The 18686-nt window shown below is 35.3% G+C and overlaps 1 protein-coding gene across 1 annotated transcript in view; it reads left to right on the forward strand.

Annotated features, from left to right (window-relative positions):
* Positions 1-18686, forward strand: part of VPS13B (vacuolar protein sorting 13 homolog B) — an 876795-nt gene that overhangs the window by 350805 nt on the left and 507304 nt on the right. The window contains exon 21 of the mRNA XM_031669315.1: positions 5784-5931. Within this exon, the coding sequence (XP_031525175.1) occupies positions 5784-5931 (148 nt within the window). The remainder of the gene's footprint in view (positions 1-5783; positions 5932-18686) is intronic.

Raw genomic sequence — 18686 nt, forward strand, 5'->3', positions numbered from 1 at the left:
TTAACAACTAAGCTGAGTATCTAGGAGTGAGCCAGACAGGGAAGGTTGTTTTAGACTGAACTGTTTGAGCAAAGGCAAAGAAGATGCAAAAGCATGGCAAGAAAGACTTCAGTGGTTCCAGAATGGAGTGAAGTATTCTTGTAGAGACTGGGAGAAATTAGAAATCAATTTCTGAAAAAAAATTTGTAGTCCTAGGTATTTGAGACTTCATTTTGAAGGGTAAAGAGGAGCTATAGGAAACTGGTATTAACAGAGCTGGATTTTAGAAAGTTTACTCTAGCAGAATATAGAGAATGAGTGCTACAGAAGTTAGACTAATGGCAGTAACCAGTCTGGAAAAATTTTCTTTGTAAATTCTTGATTGGTTATTCTCTAAGTAATACAATTATTTCCAGTGTACCATAGATATCCCTGAAGGTCAAGTAGAGTGTTCTAGCAGCTTAAATAAATTAGACATTCATTTAATTGATACCAAGCATATTCAAATATTTTGATTTTTAACTTTTTAAAAAATTACAACTTTTAAAATGAATATGCAATCACGTGCCCCTTAATGATGGGGATACATTCTGAGAAATGCATCATTAGGCAATTTTGTTGTTGTGCAAACATCATAGAGTATACTTACACAAACCTAGATGGTATGGCCTGCTAGACGTTTGGGTTATAACCCATCTCTGGTATAGCCTATTGCTCCTAGGGTACAAACCTATACAGAGTATTACTGTACTGAATACCTTAGGCAGTTGTAACACAAAGGTAAGTATTTGTATGTCTAAACATAGAAAAGGTATAGTAAAAATGTAGTGTTATAATCTTATGGAACCACCATCATGTATGCAATTCATTGTTGACTGAAACATTGTTATGTGGCACATAATTATATGTATATTTTTCTAATTCAGAAACAATGCTCTATTTAGAAGCTAAACTACTTGCAATACCAATACTTTGGGAGGCAAGGTGGGAGAATTGCTTGAGCCCAGGAGTTCAAGACCAGCCCGGGGAACATAGCTAGACTCTGTTTTTACAGAAAATAAAAATTAGGTCTGCGTGGTGGTGCAGGCCTGTAGTCCCAGCTACACTGGAGGCTAAAGCAGGAGGATTATTTGTGCCTGGGAGGTGGAGGCTGCAGTGAACAATGATCACACCAGTATACTCCAGCCTGGGCAAAAGGTTGAGACCCCTATCTCTAAACATAATAAAAATAAAAGGTAAACTAACAAATACCATAATCCTACTCATTCAGAGTTACAAATAATGTTGGAGTATATGTCTCCATAGCTAAATCTTTGCATTCATCTTTATTCACTTAGAATATATTTTTACAAGTGTAATTAGTAGCACTAGGCAAGTATTTTGCATTATAGAAACATATTTTAAGACTTTTGTTATATCACCAAATTGCTTCCAAAATTGGTATACAGTTTGCATTTTCTTTTTCCTTTTTCTTTCTTTTTTTTTTTTTCCACACAGGGTCTTGCTCTGTTGCCCAGGCTGAAGTGCAGTGCTGTGATACAGGTCACTGCAGCCTTGACTTTGTGGGTTCAAGTGATCCTCTTTTCTAAGCCTCCTGAGTAGTGGGGACCACAGACACACACCACCATGCCTGGCTAATTAAAAAAAATATATATTTTTTTGTAGAGGTGGTGTCTCACCAAATTGCCCCAGCTGGTCTGAAACTCCTAGGCTCAAGTGGTCTACCCACCTAAGCCTCCCAAAGTGCTGAGATTACAGGCATGAGCCCCATATCCAGCCCAGTTTACATTTTCAACAGCAATTGATAGCATTATTATTTTACTACAGTTTGGCGTACTTAAAAATATACTTTAAAAATGTCCTTATTCTACTATTTTCCTCTTGAATGTTCCCCCCACCTCACCCCACCATGGAAAATTGAGAGAATTGCATAGTAGAACAATATGTTTCCATACCCAGGTTCAATAATTATCAAGTCATGACCACTCATCTTTACTCTTAAAATCTGTTAAGTGAAAAAAAATGCCGATATAAAGTATTGGTGAAAATGTAGAGAATGATTACTGTTGTTGTGAGTGAAAACTTGATAAATTTGTCAGTATCTAATAAAATTGAAAATTTGTGAACTTATAACCCCAAACTTGTACTTCTTGATGCAGGTACGCTCTTAGAGTGAAATTCATGTAACTAAGGAATAGTGTGTAAGACTGCTGTTGCATATTCTTTACAATAATGTGAAAATTTGAAAACTTAAATGAAAATTTGTAAGAAGGTTGATGAAGTATGAAATATTCACATGATATAACATTTATTAAAAATTATACAATAGACCTTAGTATGGACATCTCAAATTATATTTGATGCAAAAGCCATTTCGCAATATGAGAGCACTTACCTATATTTTTCTAAAACTGCCCTTAATGTGTATGTGTATGTGTGTCTGTAAGTGAATACAGGTATAAAAATTAAGTTGAAGGATTTGTACTAATATCATAATAATGGTTGACTCTGGGAGGAAAGGACAATAGGTTGGCAGTCAAAGGGGATTTTAGTTTTATCTAGAATACTTTTTTTAAAAAAGCAAATATGATAAACTGTTAATAGCCATTAATTATTGGTTATAATAGGTATGTTTTATTCTTTGTAACCTTCTAGTATTATTTTAATTTGTTAAATTAATAATTAGTGAAAGATGGTTACCTTTTATATGATGCAGCTATGACAAGCTTTAGGTATTTTGGGTTATGGGACAGTTTTGAGTTAAAGATAGAACAGCTCTGAGACTAGAGTGCAACTGAAATTTGAGGAGAGCTACAGTACCAGAAGGAAAAAGAATGTAAGCAGGGTAATAGGAGGTTGTTAAAAATAAATACTGCTTATTTCGATGTTTTTGACCAAGGTAGCCGTATTTCTAGAATAGTGGAGGAAATCACTGGTCTTACTCCTTATTTGGTATCACTTAATGCCTGACATGCAGCATCTTTATTAGCAGTCATTCAACAAATGTAAGTATTTTGTATACAGCTGTGTACAGGGCATACAAGAGCCTTACTCTTGTGTTAGAAAGTAGTTTTGTTTGGCCTTTTAATTCTTGCCTGGGTGAAAATACACTCAGAGTTGGCTGGGCACAGTGGCTCACACTTGTAATCCCAGCACTTTGGGAAGCCAAGGCGGGTGGATCATGAGGTCAGGAGTTCAAGATCAGCCTGGCCAAGATGGTGAAACCCTATCCCTAATAAAAATACAAAAATTAGCTGGGCACGGTGGCAGGCGCCTGTAATCCCAGCTACTCAGGAGGCTGAGGCAGGAGAATCGCTTGAACCCGGAGGGCAGAGGTTGCAGTGAACCAAGATTGCACCACTGCACTCCAGCCTGGGTGACAGAGTGAGACTCTGTCTCAAAAAGAAAAAAAAAATACACCCAGAGTTTTAGCTACCCAAAGGTATTTTTTGTTTGTTGTTTAGTATTACCAGTACCATGAACTGGATCTATAAAATTTTACATGGATTTTTAACTTTGTGCTTTTATTAGTTGCATCTTTCGGCTATTGTGCTTGAATTTACACTGTATAGCACATAAATTTCCTCTAGTTACTCATTCTATGGTTGACCCTAGAAACAAACAACATGAGGGCTAGGGACACCAACTCCCTGCTTGGTCAAAAACTCATGTATACCTTTTGAGTTCCCCCAAACTTAACTAATAGCCTACTGTTGATCAGAGGCCTTAACGATAACATAAATAGTTAATTAACATATATTTTGTATATTATATGCATTATATGTGGTATTGTTACAATAAAGTAAACTAGAGAAAAGAAAATGTTATTAAGAAAACCATAAGGAAGACAAAATACTATATAGGACGAAAGTAGATCATTCCTGAAGGTCTTCATGTTGAATAGTAGGCTGAGGAGGAGGAAGAGGATGGGTTCGTCTTGTCTCAGAAGTGGCAGAGGTGGAAAAAAATCCACATGTAAGTGAACTAAGTGAACTTATGTGGTTCAAACTTATGTATTCAAGGGCCAGCTGTATATTAATTTTAATCCTGAACTTGGTTATAACTTTTTAGAGTTTGGATTGTATTCCAAATATAAATGGGCAGAAATTCAAGGGATTATGGAGTCACTAAATATTAGAGTATAAAGAGGTTTTCCAGTAACCATCTCCACCCCCTCTTATTTTTTAGATGAGGAAATTTAAATGCATCAAGACTTAACAATATGTGGAGCATTTCTCATCTAGATCTTAAAAATGATTTCCAATTTAGATTTGTGTATTATCAGTTTGACTAAATACCAAATATAAAAGCAGGTACTCTATGTTATGATGCTTCCGATAATTTATTTAATCTTTTCCTTTTCTCATTTTCGATGTTTTTTTTTTTTTTTTTTTTTTTTGAGATGGAGTCTCACTCTTGTTGCCCAGGCTGTAGTGCAGTGGCGTGATCTCGGCTCACTGCAAGCTCTGCTTCCCGGGTTCACGCCATTCTCCTGCCTCAGCCTCCCAAGTAGCTGGTACTACAGGCGCCTGCCACCACGCCCGGCTAATTTTTTGTATTTTCAGTAGAGATGGGATTTCACCGTGTTGACCAGGATGGTCTCGATCTCCTGACCTCGTGATCCGCCCGCCTTGGCCTCCCAAGTGCTGGGATTATAGGCGTGAGCCACTGCACCTGGCCTCTAATTTCTTTTCGTTTTTTTTTTTACTCAGTGTGACTAGCAACTTGTAAAATAATATGCCCTTTTCCATGTTTCAGAACATGATTGATTTTATTACATAGTTATATAATAAACAAGTTTTCATTGAAATACTTTTTCATAATGTAAATTATATTGAATATTTTAAGTTGGGTGAGGCTTAAGGTTGGATCTATAAAACTTTGGTTGTAGTATTGAAGATAACCTTAGACTACACTGCAGCCTGACCAACCACCGCCAGATTTACCATCTGATACAACTGTGTTACAGTTATCATCTGTTGTTTCCCAAGCTACAATTTCCTTCTCAAACTGTGGCTAAAACCCAACATTTGATGATTGTTTTCCACCCACTTCAACATTGATCTTTGATCCTATGGCAAACTTAAAAGTGCCTTTTTTTTTTTTGCCAATAATATGACAAAATTGTATTGGGCATCATCAGCAGTAACATCAGACTTTATTTCAGTGAATAAAGATGAAACAGCTGCTTTACTGTCCAGCTCAGCCCGCATGCATTCAATAGAGGTTCATAATATTTTCCAGCTTTCTCTAAGTAGATATTTTTCTCTGCTTTCTGAATATGCTATGGATATCTTTTGTCAGACAAAATATAGAGATTTTCAGTATTCTTCAAAAAAGTTGGAGTATCCATATTAACATGTACACAATCAGTTTGTAAAAGTATGTTTCTAAAAATGCCATTTTATAAGGATAACTTTATAAGGATACTTTTCCATTTTTTTGAGAACATAATTTTCAAAGTGAATTTAAATTTTATCTTGCTCTTTCCATATTATTTTAATACTTCTTACTAAAACTTAAGTTTTCTGGGTACTTACAGGCTCTTTGGTTTTCACTCAGAATTTTAATCTAAAATTTAAGTGGATAAGCATTGCTCTGTGTGTGTGTGTGTGAGAGAAAGAGAGAGAAAAGTCGGGGTGCAGGGACAGATGAAGGAGGGAGAGATTAATTGATTTAAAATAATGAAGTCTCAGCCCCAACTTGTGAAGTACTGTCCTCAGTATTGCCATGTTTAACCTTTACTGCTTAAGAAATAGTTAAAAACTAAAAACTAAGAAGTTTTTCATTTTGGCTCTTTCCAGCAGCCTGTGGTAGCTATTCCTCTTGTTATGCCAGTTTGTAGAAGGAAAGAGGATGAGGTGTCTATTGGAAGTGCACCCTTGGCAAAGCAGCAATCATATCAGGCCTCTGAATATGCCAGCAGCCCTATAAAAACAAAAACGGTAACAGGTATGTGTCAAGTACTGTAAAGGGACTATGATTTTACTCCACTTCTAAGCTAGCAAGTTAGCATCCACAATTTCATGGATGCTGGCCAAAGACATGAGACTCCTCAGCTGGAGACAAAGAACTTTATTATCCACAACGTTAGCAATAATCACAGTATTAGCATTTTCTTGTGTTAGTGCCCTGAGCCCAGTTTCCATAAGGTGACATGAAAGGGGCCAGGAATTCTGAATTTAGGGAACCTGAACCTTTTATAATGGATAGAAAGCGTGCCTGCCCTTTCCTCCAGAGGGAGGCGCTGTGTCTCCTTTGCGAGGGTGTAAGCACACTTGCCCTTTGCTCAGAAGCAGGATCATATTTCTGTCTTCTGAGGCTATTCGCTATACAAATATCCTTTAAAACACAGTAGGGGACAAAGACAATCACTACCTCTACTTAAGAGACCCATGGAGAATTGTCTCTCAATAGTATGTTCCTTCAAGTGAATTCTTGAAAACCACAGTACACCTTAATCATCTTTCTTCCCCTTTCTCTCATATTCTCTGCTAGATCTTCTATGCAAATATAAAGTATGTGATCACAGATTTTGAAATGCATCTGTATATGCGTGGAAAAGTTTATATGTAAACTCATACCAATCACATATCAATTCATAAATGATACCAGTTGATCTGATAATTATTTTGCCTTCTTTATTATACTTTATGTTTTTATAAGAAATTAATTTGTAATGAGGGAAAATAAATAACAAAAGCTAAAAACGTAATTTCTCATCATTATTTATAAAATATGAAAACATAACACATTGTTTTTTATTTTAAATTATTAATATGAACTATGGTTCTTTTCTTTAGAATTAAGGATAATTGCATTTTATGTCTTTGGTGTTCCCCCATCTTTAGAACCATCAGATATCCTATAGGTATTTTTCTTATAGATAAGGACATTATTATTTCACCAAATGTATATTCTCACTCAAGCTTGCATAAAAATTAATAAGCATCCAGCTAATGCTTGTGATTGCCCTGTTTGGTGACTGTGAGCAGTCACCAAAGGTAAAAGGCCTTGAGTTGAATATAACATTTATTGTTTATGAATTCTATTTCTTCCCCCTTGGGTGCCCACTATTTTTAATTCTCTGGTGAATTTGGCAGTGGTACTCTCTCTTTTCTTGATAATACTCTTTGCTAAACATTTTCTTTACTTAGAATTATGTTTTAACACTTTATTTTTAATTAAAGGATACAATCTTCTTTTTTAGATTAAAAATATATTTTATGATTTCTTAGAGTATGTACATACATCTAAATGTAGTTATCAATCACTGTTTTAATTATTATTTATATTGCTTCATAAATTGTAACGAGTTTGTTAAGGTATTCATAGTCTTTTGCACATCTGCCTACCTTTTTTGGTTGTTGGTTTTTGTTTGTTTTTTAACTAAGCCATTTTCAGTAGCATTAGGTATAAATCAGTAGCATTAGGTATAATCACATTGTTGTAAAATACACAATTTATTTTTTAACTACATATTACAGTGGAGAAATGTTAATTTTATTTCTGAGTTCTCATTAAAATTATTTTTTAAATTTATATCATCACAACCTATGGTCCAATGTTGATTTTAAGTTCATCCCCAACAAGTTATATGGTGATTTTGACACATGAATAACAAGACCTGCTGATACTGCACTGGGTTTGATTTTGCTTTTTAATTATTCAGTTAGAAGCAGACCTTTTCCTCTTCCAAATTCAGCCAATGTTAAGTGGCTAGCTGCAGGGGGACATATGTTTAGGGCTGGGGATGTGTTAACAACAGAATGCCACTATTTCAATGATATAGTCACATAGGGTGGACTAAGCCAGAATAAAGACTTGCTGCTCCACATGAAGATAATCGATTTTCACAAAATTCTAAATAATCTTCCAGAGAATCTGTATATTCTTCAAAACAACGAAACCCCTAAAAGCTATGACATTTGTTTACCCTAGGTTTTGAAATGTTATAAACCTTAATTTGGAATTATTCATGAAGATTTCTGGAATGGAGATGAAAACTTAAAAAGCAGAATACTCCATAAATGATACTTAAAAGATATAACCCATTTTATCTTACATGTTTATATATTACTTCTCATGTCAACGTAGTAAGTACAGAGTTAAAATAATAGAAGCCTTTTAAATTTAAGACACCTTGACTATTGCTAAGATAATAATAAATGAAGACGTGTGATAATGTTGTAGATTTGGTAGATAATGCTATAAATTCAAAGTATAGAACTTTAGCTTCTGGCCATGATAGACTAACAGGGTTTAGATTTATATTCCTGCTGTAAACAACTAACAAACTGGATAAAATATATGGGTAAAATTCCCCAGTTTCTGGACATTGGATAACAGGCAGTGCAGGAGTGTGATTCCTCATAGAAAGGAAACAAAGGTGAGCCCTAGGATTTCCCTAGCTTTCTGCCTCAAGGCACGTTTCAGAATACAGAGTAGAATAGGACATCTTAAACTGAGCTCAGCAGTCTTTCTGAGTTTAGAGACAGGAACTGAAGTTTAGGGAGGCAGAAATGACTAGAAATTATAGAATAAAATTCCAGAGATGGAGAAAGTTATGCAGAAAAAGAGCCCCTGGGGCGATGAGACCTCACAGGGTTTGGCAAAGAATAACCTTGGAGCTGTGATCTTAATGATTCCCACCCTTACACAGGGCAGAAGGCATTGAAGTTCCTACTGTCCATTGCATACCATTCTCATTGGTTATTTAGGACATTCAGTAGAGACCAGAAGGGCTAGGCCTTAGCTGTGGGGCTAAACTATTTATAAAGACTACCCTAGACTCACCTTAAACAAACTTGTAAATCAGCCTCTGAAGGAAACAAAATAGCAAGTAACTGTTACTATTAAAAGGAATACAATACTGTTGTAGCCCAACATCATTAAAAGGAATACAATAAGATGGAGACATACAACTTAAATATAACAGTGCCAAATATTCAATAAAAAAATTACTAGAGGTGCAAAGGAGTGAGAACTACCAACAGGAGAGAAACTAGCCAATAGAAATAGGCTGAGAAATGACACAGATGATAGAATTAGCAGGTATATTAAATACCTATATGTTAAAACAGGTATCATAACTATGTTCAGATATTTACAAGAAGTTGCATACATTGAGGAGAGAAATGGAAAATAAAGAACCAAACTCAATTCTAGAGATGAAAAACAAAATATCTGAAATAAAAATTTAGTGGAATTAGATGTAGAGTAGTAGATATTGCAAGAAAAAGAGATTAATTAACTTGAAGACGCGATGGAAACATGCCAAAATGAAGCACAAAGAGAATAAAGGAAAATAAATGTACAGAGCCTTATTGAACCATGGGATGATAATTAATTATGGTTGTGAAGGTAGGGCTCACTGAAAGTTCACATTTGACCAGATACTTGAAACAGGCGAGGAAGTGAGCCATGTGGATATCTGTGGATAAATGATTTGGAATTATCTATGTATCTATATCTATATCTATATAGGAATAAATGATATACTGTAACCCTTTCATTTTATAAGTAAGACTATTGAGTCACAAAGAGGTCAAGAAACTTATTCAAGGTTAAAAAGATATTTAATGAGACTTTTTAAAAACTGAAATTGCCAGAGTATAGGAAGAGATAAAGCAACTTATCCAAGGTTAAAAAGATATTTAATGAGACTTTTTAAAAATTGAAATTGCCAGAGTATAGGCACTTCATGATTATTTCCTTCTTTCGCTCTGAATATTTCCTTCTTTCTTTCTTTCATGGCATAGGCAGTCCTGCAAATCAGGTCTATGCAAATTTTGTCATCTACTGTTTCATCTCTAATACCTAATATATAGCCAGCCAACTTCAGTACCCTTTTTATTTTTTTGCTAAGGAATTACTCTAAATTTGCAGCCCTGTCCCGTAGCACTAAGATAGTGAAAGATTTTGCATCAGAGTTACCAAGATGGATACTACTGGGAAACACCTTTTATGATCGTGTTTCATAATGGCATTGATAGTTCCACCTTTCTTTATTTGAGTGCCACTCACTGGTGCACAGTTAAGTTCCTGGATGAGACTCAAAAGTGAAACACTACTGTTGGTATATACTTCTTGGCCTTGATATAGCCTTAAATATATTCCAGAATGCTGAGGCTTCTACCAAAATAAAAAATATATATATGATCCTTCAGATGTTTCAATTTTTATCAAGCATATGGAAAATCTATCTCTTATGCCTAGGTCTTCAAGAGAAGTAAATATGAAAAATCTTGAAATCTTAAAAAGTAAATTGTTTATATTATAGATAATAAAAGGCTTTAGATTATTGTTATTTGTTTTTAAAGAACCTGTCTTTGGAGTATGATCTTTGGTTATTGAGTAGCATATTTTTCCTTCCTTCCTTCCTTCCTTCCTTCCTTCCTTCCTTCCTTCCTTCCTTCCTTCCTTCCTTCCTTCCTTCCTTCCTTCCTTCCTTCCCTGTTTTTCTTTTTGTCTGTCTGTCTGTCTGTCTATCTGTCTTTTCTTTTTCTTTTTGAGATGGATGTCTTGTTTGTCGGCCTAGGCATATATGTAGTAGTATGGATCTTTGCTCACTGTAACTCCAGACTCCTCCAGGTTCAAACGATTCTCCCATCTTCAGCCTCTTCTTGAGAGGTTATTAAGAGAGAGACATGCTAGCATCACTTCCAGCTAATTATTGTATTTTTAGTAGAGACGGGGTTTCACCATGTTGGCCAGGATGGTCTCGGTCTCTTGACCTTGTGATCTGCCTGCCTTGGCCTTCCAAAGTGCTGAGATTACAGGCGTGAGCCAATGCGCTTGGCCTGAGTAGAATATTTCTAATTACATTTTTTTGCTGACCTCATTTCAAGATGTAATATTTTAAATTTATGCCAAAGTTTAATAATACAGTTATCTTGTTTAGGCTTAAGTTTGGCTGAAAATATCAGACTACTCTAAATAACGGTGCTTTAAACAAGATCCAATTTTGTCTCTCATTAGAAAGTTTAAGCAGGCATCCTAAAGCTATTATAATCTTTCAATATCAGGAAGCTTTTTATTCTACTTTGAGTGACCTTCATTGCCAGGCTTGCCTCATGGTTCATGATGGTGGCTTCAGCAGTTAATCAAGTCTGCATTTCAGTGAGCAGAAATGAGTACAGTGAAAGAAAAAGCTATTTTCTACATCATTAAGCACTACCCAGAAGTTGCACACCCCATTTTGTTTATATACTCTTGGCTAGAAGCTAGTTACATGGTCCTATCTAGCTGCATAAAAGGTCTTGCAAATGTAGTGTGTATTCTTTAAAGCCATGTACCTGGCTACAACTTGTGTTTTCTAACTAAGAAAGAAAGGAAGAGTGGATAGTAGAGATTATTTAGCTGCTTCTACCGTAGTAACTTAAAATGGAAAATCAAAAGCTGAATTTTGGAAAAAAAATAGAGAATAAAAATATTTTCCTTTAGTATGCATATCACAAGACAAAGCTGGTTAAAAAAATGTTTTTAGTGTTGCTTAGATATTTCACACTAAGAGATATAGACTTGGGAGTCATCAACATATGGATCATAGTAGAAGCCACAGAGTGGTTGAGATTTCTCAGGAGACCCTACAGAGCAGGATGGGAAGAGAGTGCAAAATTACATTCAAAGGAACTCTTTAATGGAAGAGTAAGGAGAAGGAGCCAATGGAGAGAGTTCAGAAGCATCACTATATGAGAAGTAGGCAACAAAGCTACATGTATATGTGCGACACAATTCCAAAGAGTTTCAAGAAGAAGGTGGATGTGCATGATATGCTGTAGAGTCATCAAGAACAATGAGGCTGACAAATAGGCTGTTAGTCTGTGGCCAGTTGGATGGCCTTTAGTTGTTAAGGCCTTTTAGTTGTTAAGGAACGGATGTGAATTGAAGGAGGGACAACCTATGTACACCAGTCATTCAAGAAATTTGACTATATAGTCACTTGGGGTATGTATATAGCAATAGAGATATAAAGAGACAAGGAGACAAAATTGGAGATACCACAAAGACTGAGGATAATTTATACAGTGAGATCACAGGTAAGCAAGATCTAAAACCCTGCACAGATGTGAGACTTAACCATTTAGGAAAAATCATTTATTCTTTAGGACAGAGATAAGAAGATAAGACTATATATCATTATAGATTAATTTAGTTATTTTTCTTTCCACAAACAAGTACTTATGTGGGACAAGTATTTTTTTTTTTTTTGCACTTTTAGAGAATCTAAGAGATCGAAAAATGTATAATTTTCTCAAGACAAGCCTCCTATTTTTCTCATACAGGGAACCAGTTTTTCAGGTTAACTTTGGAATGCCCTGGCTGAGAAGAGGAGTTCATTCAGGTGGTTAGAGGGCCCTAAAATTTTATTTTTTCTTTACAAATGTCATTTGAAAATATTAAAGCATGAAGGTAGACATTATTGTATAATATAAAATTGATTTTATCAGGGATAAAAGATGGTTTTACAAAATTTTACTATTTTAGAACAGAAAAAGGTTGAAAATAAAGTATATCTAATGAAGTACATCTAAAGTAAAATAACTTGAAAATGTAATTCAGAAAGTAATCAGAGAATTTAATGAAAATATATGTTTACTGAGTTGTTTTGTACATTGTAAGAAAAATTATTTTTATTTCTAAATCTAAATTCAAGGGAAAAAGTATTAGCAGTCTGCAGAGCTTAAAATGATACACAAAGTTCAAATTATTTTATAAGTTGTTTCTGCACTATTCTAGGCAATCAGCATAATTTATAATTAGACAATATTTCTAAGATTAATTTTCTAAAGGACTTCAACAGATGCTAGATGATTATTTGATATGTTACCCATACTGTAGATGATTGTAGCCATATACTTCATTTCCTTAACTCTTTGATTTTTTGAATATTTCATGTTTTATGAAGGTAGTAGTTTATGAAGGTGATAAATATAAAGTGTCTCTGATGATAGCTATCACTTTCATAAACATGAAGCATCCCTCAGTCATCTGATGGCAATCTTTTTTTTTTTTTTGAGACGGAGTCTCGGCAATCTTTTATAGCCATATCTATCAAATGTATTACTAAGTTGACATTTACCACATATTTGAATTTCTCACATTGCTAGTGTTCATGTGAAAACTCCTGAAATGAATCATTAGCTCGTAAGGAGATGTAATTACACTTTATTTAGTATGTCTCCATGTGTGCCCTGTGGAGTATTTTATCATTGGTATTTGATGATTAATTCCAACAAAGTGTTCAGTTTGTTAAGCAGACTGGGTTTATTTATTTTTATTTTTAAATGTGCTGTACTTTATTAACATACATATAATGTCCTATCTTGTTGGGTCCTTTTCTTGAGAGACTAGCAATTATTCCATATTTAATTTTTTTTAAATTCTTGGTCCTTACCTCTTTGGCTCACTTTTTATTTCTCTGGGATTGTAAAGCAGATTTATTTGTGTATGGTTTCTTCTAATGTGTTCAAGTTTTGCTTTCTATTTTTACTTTGAAGGTAGAGCATAGACTTCATTAAATTTTCTCAGAAGAGAAAGGTTTGGAAGGTAAATTAATGTTGAAAAATTACTTGTACTTCCATACCCTATTGGAGTTATTTGACTTCCATTACTGTTAGCACTGCCTCACTCCCTTCCCTTTTGAATATGCTGGCCCAAACCTGGAACAAAACAACGAAAAGAGGGAGGGGGAAATAAGAACCCCCACCCCCACCCCAGAACATGGTTTCTTGGTTTCCTTCAGCACAGCCGAGGCAGACTAACATTTCTTTAAAAGCATTACTGAATACTAAGAAGGAATAAATTAGAACAAATACAGAAAATATAAACTATTTAAAAATAGTTAACCTTAAAATTGTAGTCTTCAGTTGTTTTTCTTAGTGCACTCCTATCAGTAATTTTTTGAGCAAGCATCCATAGTAGTTATTGATTTATACGTTAAATATATGTATCACTATTTAATGTAATAAAGCATGTAAGATTATTTTAATTTTAATATTTAAATTATACTATTCAGATAGAATTTTAATACATCAATAATGTTTCAGTGGGTGTAATATTGCATGGTATTACTTTTTTTTTTTTTGAGGCGGAGTCTCGCTCTGTCACCCAGGCTGGAGTGCAGTGCTCAATCTCAGCTCACTACAACCTCCGCCTTCTGGGTTCAAGCAATCCTCCTGCCTCAGCCTCCCAAGTAGCTGGGATTACAGGTGCCCACCACACACCCGGCTAATCTTTGTGTTTTTTAGTAGAGACAAAGTTTCACCATGTTGGCCAGACTGGTCTCGAACTCCTGACCTCAAGTGATCCGTCTGTCTCGGCCTCCCAAAGTGCTAGTATTACAGGCGTGAGCCATTGTACCCAGCCTGCATGGTATTACTTTTTAAATATTTGTTTAATACTTTGTTTTGATAGCAACTTATAAGTTTAATTTTTAATTAAGTTTATTCCAATTGTTGGTTTTAATGGCTGACATAATTGGAAAGCTGCCTCACTGAGATACATCATATTGAAGAGATGAAAAGGGCATCATTGACTGTACTCAAGATACTTATTTTTCAGTCCCATCTATTTTGCAAAGGTTTGCTGACATAAGGCCAGTAAATTTTCATCTTCCTTATATAATGAGTTATTTCAATTTAATGGGATATTGCCTTTTTTATTCAAATAAATTAGTTTTGTTTTTAATCCATATTTTTGAGTGTGTTTTACAGGAATATTTTTAAAGTGTGTATACAGATTATGAGTATTAATTCAGTTAAAATAAATAATAAAATTCCAAAACCTGATTAACTATGCATGGTAAATTGTAATATGCCACAATTAACTGAAAACAAGTGAAGGATTGAAGAATCCTTGGCAATTCTTTCTTGTTGTTGAGTGTTCCTGTTCCTTTGTATACTTAACATAGTGTTATCTGTGGCCTTCTGACATGAGGAAGGACTCCAATGATAGTCTACTGTATTAAATATTAATAAACTATGGCTGGGCACAGTGGCTCACACCTGTAATCCCAGCACTTTGGGAGGCCAAGTGGGCAGATCACTTGAGGTCAGAAGTTTGAGACCAGCCTGGCCAACATGGCCCATCTCTACTAAAAACACAAAAATTAGCTGGGTGTGGTGATGTGTGCCTGCAGTCCCAGCTACTCAGGAGGCTGAGGCAGGAGAATTGCTTGAACCCAGGAGGTGGAGGTTGCAGTGAGCCGATATCGTGCTATTGCACTCCAGCCTGGGCTACAGAGCGAGACTCCAGCTCTAAATAAATAAATAACTGAATAAATAAGTAACTATATGTGTTTCTCATTTTTAGATGAAAGTAAATATAAGTAGATATTCTCATGTTGGCCAGGCTAGTCTCAAACTCCTGGACTTAGGCCAGGAACACCCTATGGGTGTTCTTGTAGTTTTGTGCACCACATTTTTTGGAGAACACTCTTGTGTTGGAATGTTATTATTTGAAAGTTTAGCATTACCTAGAGAAAGCCTCTCATGTAAGGTTCGGATATGATTATCCTGTGGAGCAGATTCACTGTGCAGTGGTTACCAACTTGTCCAGTGAGACAGAACACACTCATATGCAGTGAGTTACATTAAGCAGATTTATGGCTGTACTCACAGATAGCTATCAAGGGACAATAGAAGCCTAGGATTCAGTGTGATTTGGTTCCCCCAGACTCCGGAAAGCTGCTCAGGTTAAATGGTGTCTCATCTGTGCATGCCGCACTACATCTGAGGGTCCCTGGAAGACATCTGTCTTTGGGTTTTATATTCCATGGTGATATGACTTGCTGGCTAAAGCATTACAGTGTACTGTTTCTAGTCTGGACTGGAACAGAACTTGAGCTCTTTTGGTCAGTCCCTTCCTATCTTAAGATGTTGCGTTGTACAATATTCTTAAGAACTACAAGTGAAAAAAGGAAGAGAAGTGGGTAGTCCAAGGCCACCAGAGCACCGTCCTGCAGTTTCCAAGGAGCCAATTTAAACTAAGAAAGGTATTGGCTGAGATAGTGAAAGAAATCTTTACTCCCTCTGATCTAGGAGTTAAAAAAAAAATATCAATAGCATCTCCAAATCTGCTGGCTTAGGCAGAGAATCAGTGGGATAATGACCAGTGAATATGCTAATAGAGGTACTGAAAGTCAGGTGAGTTAGGAAGCCAATGAAGTTGAACAGCTCTTGAAGAAGTAAGCCTGAGAAAGGAGGGAAACAAGTCTCATGATATGCTTAAAGCATTTTGGGACCTATGCAGGCTATGTAATGATGTTGCTAGGGCAGGGCACATACAACTACTAACCTATTGCCTGGTTTTCCCCAAATTGATAGGTGATTTCTTTACTAGCAAATAAACATTCCTAAATTAGAAAGGACTCTTCAATTGTGAGAGACATAAACTATATTCAAATGATTTTCAATTTAAAAACCGGTTGTGGCAGGCTATTTATTGAATCCCGTAACCAGAATGGTAAAGGCAAAGATGGATCTTTTCTTTGGAATGACTTAGAACCAGAGATTCCACGTTATCAGCACACCATCTTTTCGTGTTGGTTTAACTTTCTCTTACTGAACATAGATTTCTTGACATAGTTTTGTACATGGCTGGGGTACCTCTGAACTCACATACTTAATTCCCTATGAGCAAAGAGAAACAGGTCTTATCCAATGCCTATTGAAAATGTAATTGAAGCACTTTGGGAGGTCAAGGTGGGCAGATCACCTGAGGCCAGGAGTTCGAGATCAGCCTGGGCAACATGGTGAAACCCCATCTCTACTAAAAATACAAAAATTAGCCGGGTGTGGTGGCACATGCCTGTAGTCTCAGCTAATCAGGAGGCTGAAGTGGGAGAATCGCTCAAACCCGGGAGGCAGAGGTTGTAGTGAGCTGAGATTGCGTCATTGCACTCCAGCCTGGGTGACAGAGCAAGACTGTGTCTCCAAAAAAAATAAATAAATAAAATAAAAAAATGTAATCGAAGAGGATTTTGCTTGACTGTCTTAAATCATGTGCCAACATCTTGGACAGTCACTATGGTCAGGAAGGTTAGGTACAACGATTGGCCCAGCAGCAGCGCAGGTTGGGTCATGTTTTCACACCTGTGTTCTGGGGCATGAGATATAATGCCAGAAAAAATGCAAGAATAGCAGAAACATGGCTCATGAGGATAACTCCAGCTATTCCAGTTTGTACATACTAATTTTTTATTTTGCAATTAGTCACAGCAGGTTTAAAACACATTACTGTTTTGATAGGAAGATGGTAAATTGATTATGAAGGTATTAGCCACATGAACTAGGGAACAGGGAGAAAAATCTGGAAGGAAGAGACATAAGACGCATAAGACAGATTGCAGACTTTACAACAGGCTTCGTTTTAATTTTTTTAAACATAGAGTTTATTCAACTGAGGGAAAGGAATTACAATATGTTTTTGTTGTGTGCAGTTTTGAACAATGCAGTTTTGCCTAGCACAATTTATTCATTTTTAAACTTCATCTGTTTCATTATAAAGATTTTTTCCCAAAGAGCCATTAATTTGAATTATCATAATATGTGATTTGAACTATAATGTCACTTAATTTTAAAGTTCTTTGAGAACATTTGCAGTGTTAATAAGTGAATGTTTTTCAAATATAGAGTTCTTTGGAAATAAGTGTAAGTTATTCTAGTTTTTATACAAACTGGCAAGAATTCAGCAAAAATTCAACCAAAAAATTTTTTAACAGTCTTTTCACCCCCTTTTAGCAGTCAGAACAAGATTATAGTTTCCAGATGAAATTCTGAATGTCACATAGTGATGACATATATTTTCCTGGTTGGCTCAGCATGAGATGCAATTTTGTATGCCATGTCACGCTGACTTGCAGAATCCAAAAGCCATTATTTCCCAAGGGGCTTTCAAGAGTGATACTATTGAATGTAGTTTTTATTTTGATGAAAAGTCACATGCATTATTGCAATTCTGTGGCAAGTTTCTTAAAGTTTTGAATATTATTTAACTTTTAGAAATTTTAAAAATAGTACTATGTAAAGGTCACTTTCTCTTCAATATATTTAAATTTTTATTGCCAAATACAGTTGCCAAAAATAATGATGAGTATAAAATGTAAATCAAGAATTAGGAAGGTATAGTAGATAAACTAGTAGCTTAGGGACCAAAACACCTAAATTTTTATCTTACTCTACCCCATGTTAAGCTAACATCACACGGTTTTGTTTTTTTCATTTATAAAATGATGATAAGTATACCCAGCAATACCTCAAGTAAAGTAAGATATATGAAATTTCTTTACTATGATAAAACACAATTCAGAAGCCAAAGATCACATTTTTGATGTTTGAATTTTAAAGGAAAAGCTGTAGACTTCAAGCATGGTGAAGCGTATTTTGACTAACAGTTTCTAGCCTTGTGGTAAAATTTTATTCTTTCTTTTTTCCTTTGGATCTTAATCATCTGCAAGTTGGCTTAAACCTCAGTATATCAGTACAGATGCCTACATAATGAAATTTATTTCACACTGATGATCTGCCTTCTTTTTTAGGCTAACTGTCTAACTGACCTGCTTTGTTATACCAGTCTTATTTTTTTTCCTCTTTTTTAAAGGTGCCTCATATCCAACTGCCTACACATCTCTGCTTAGGTATTTTATGGGATGCTCAAGCCTAACATGTCTTGTTTTATCTGCCTTCCTACATTTATATAACTGT

The sequence above is a fragment of the Papio anubis genome, chromosome 8, assembly GCF_008728515.1.
Source record: "Papio anubis isolate 15944 chromosome 8, Panubis1.0, whole genome shotgun sequence".
Classification (NCBI taxonomy): Eukaryota; Metazoa; Chordata; class Mammalia; order Primates; family Cercopithecidae; genus Papio; species Papio anubis.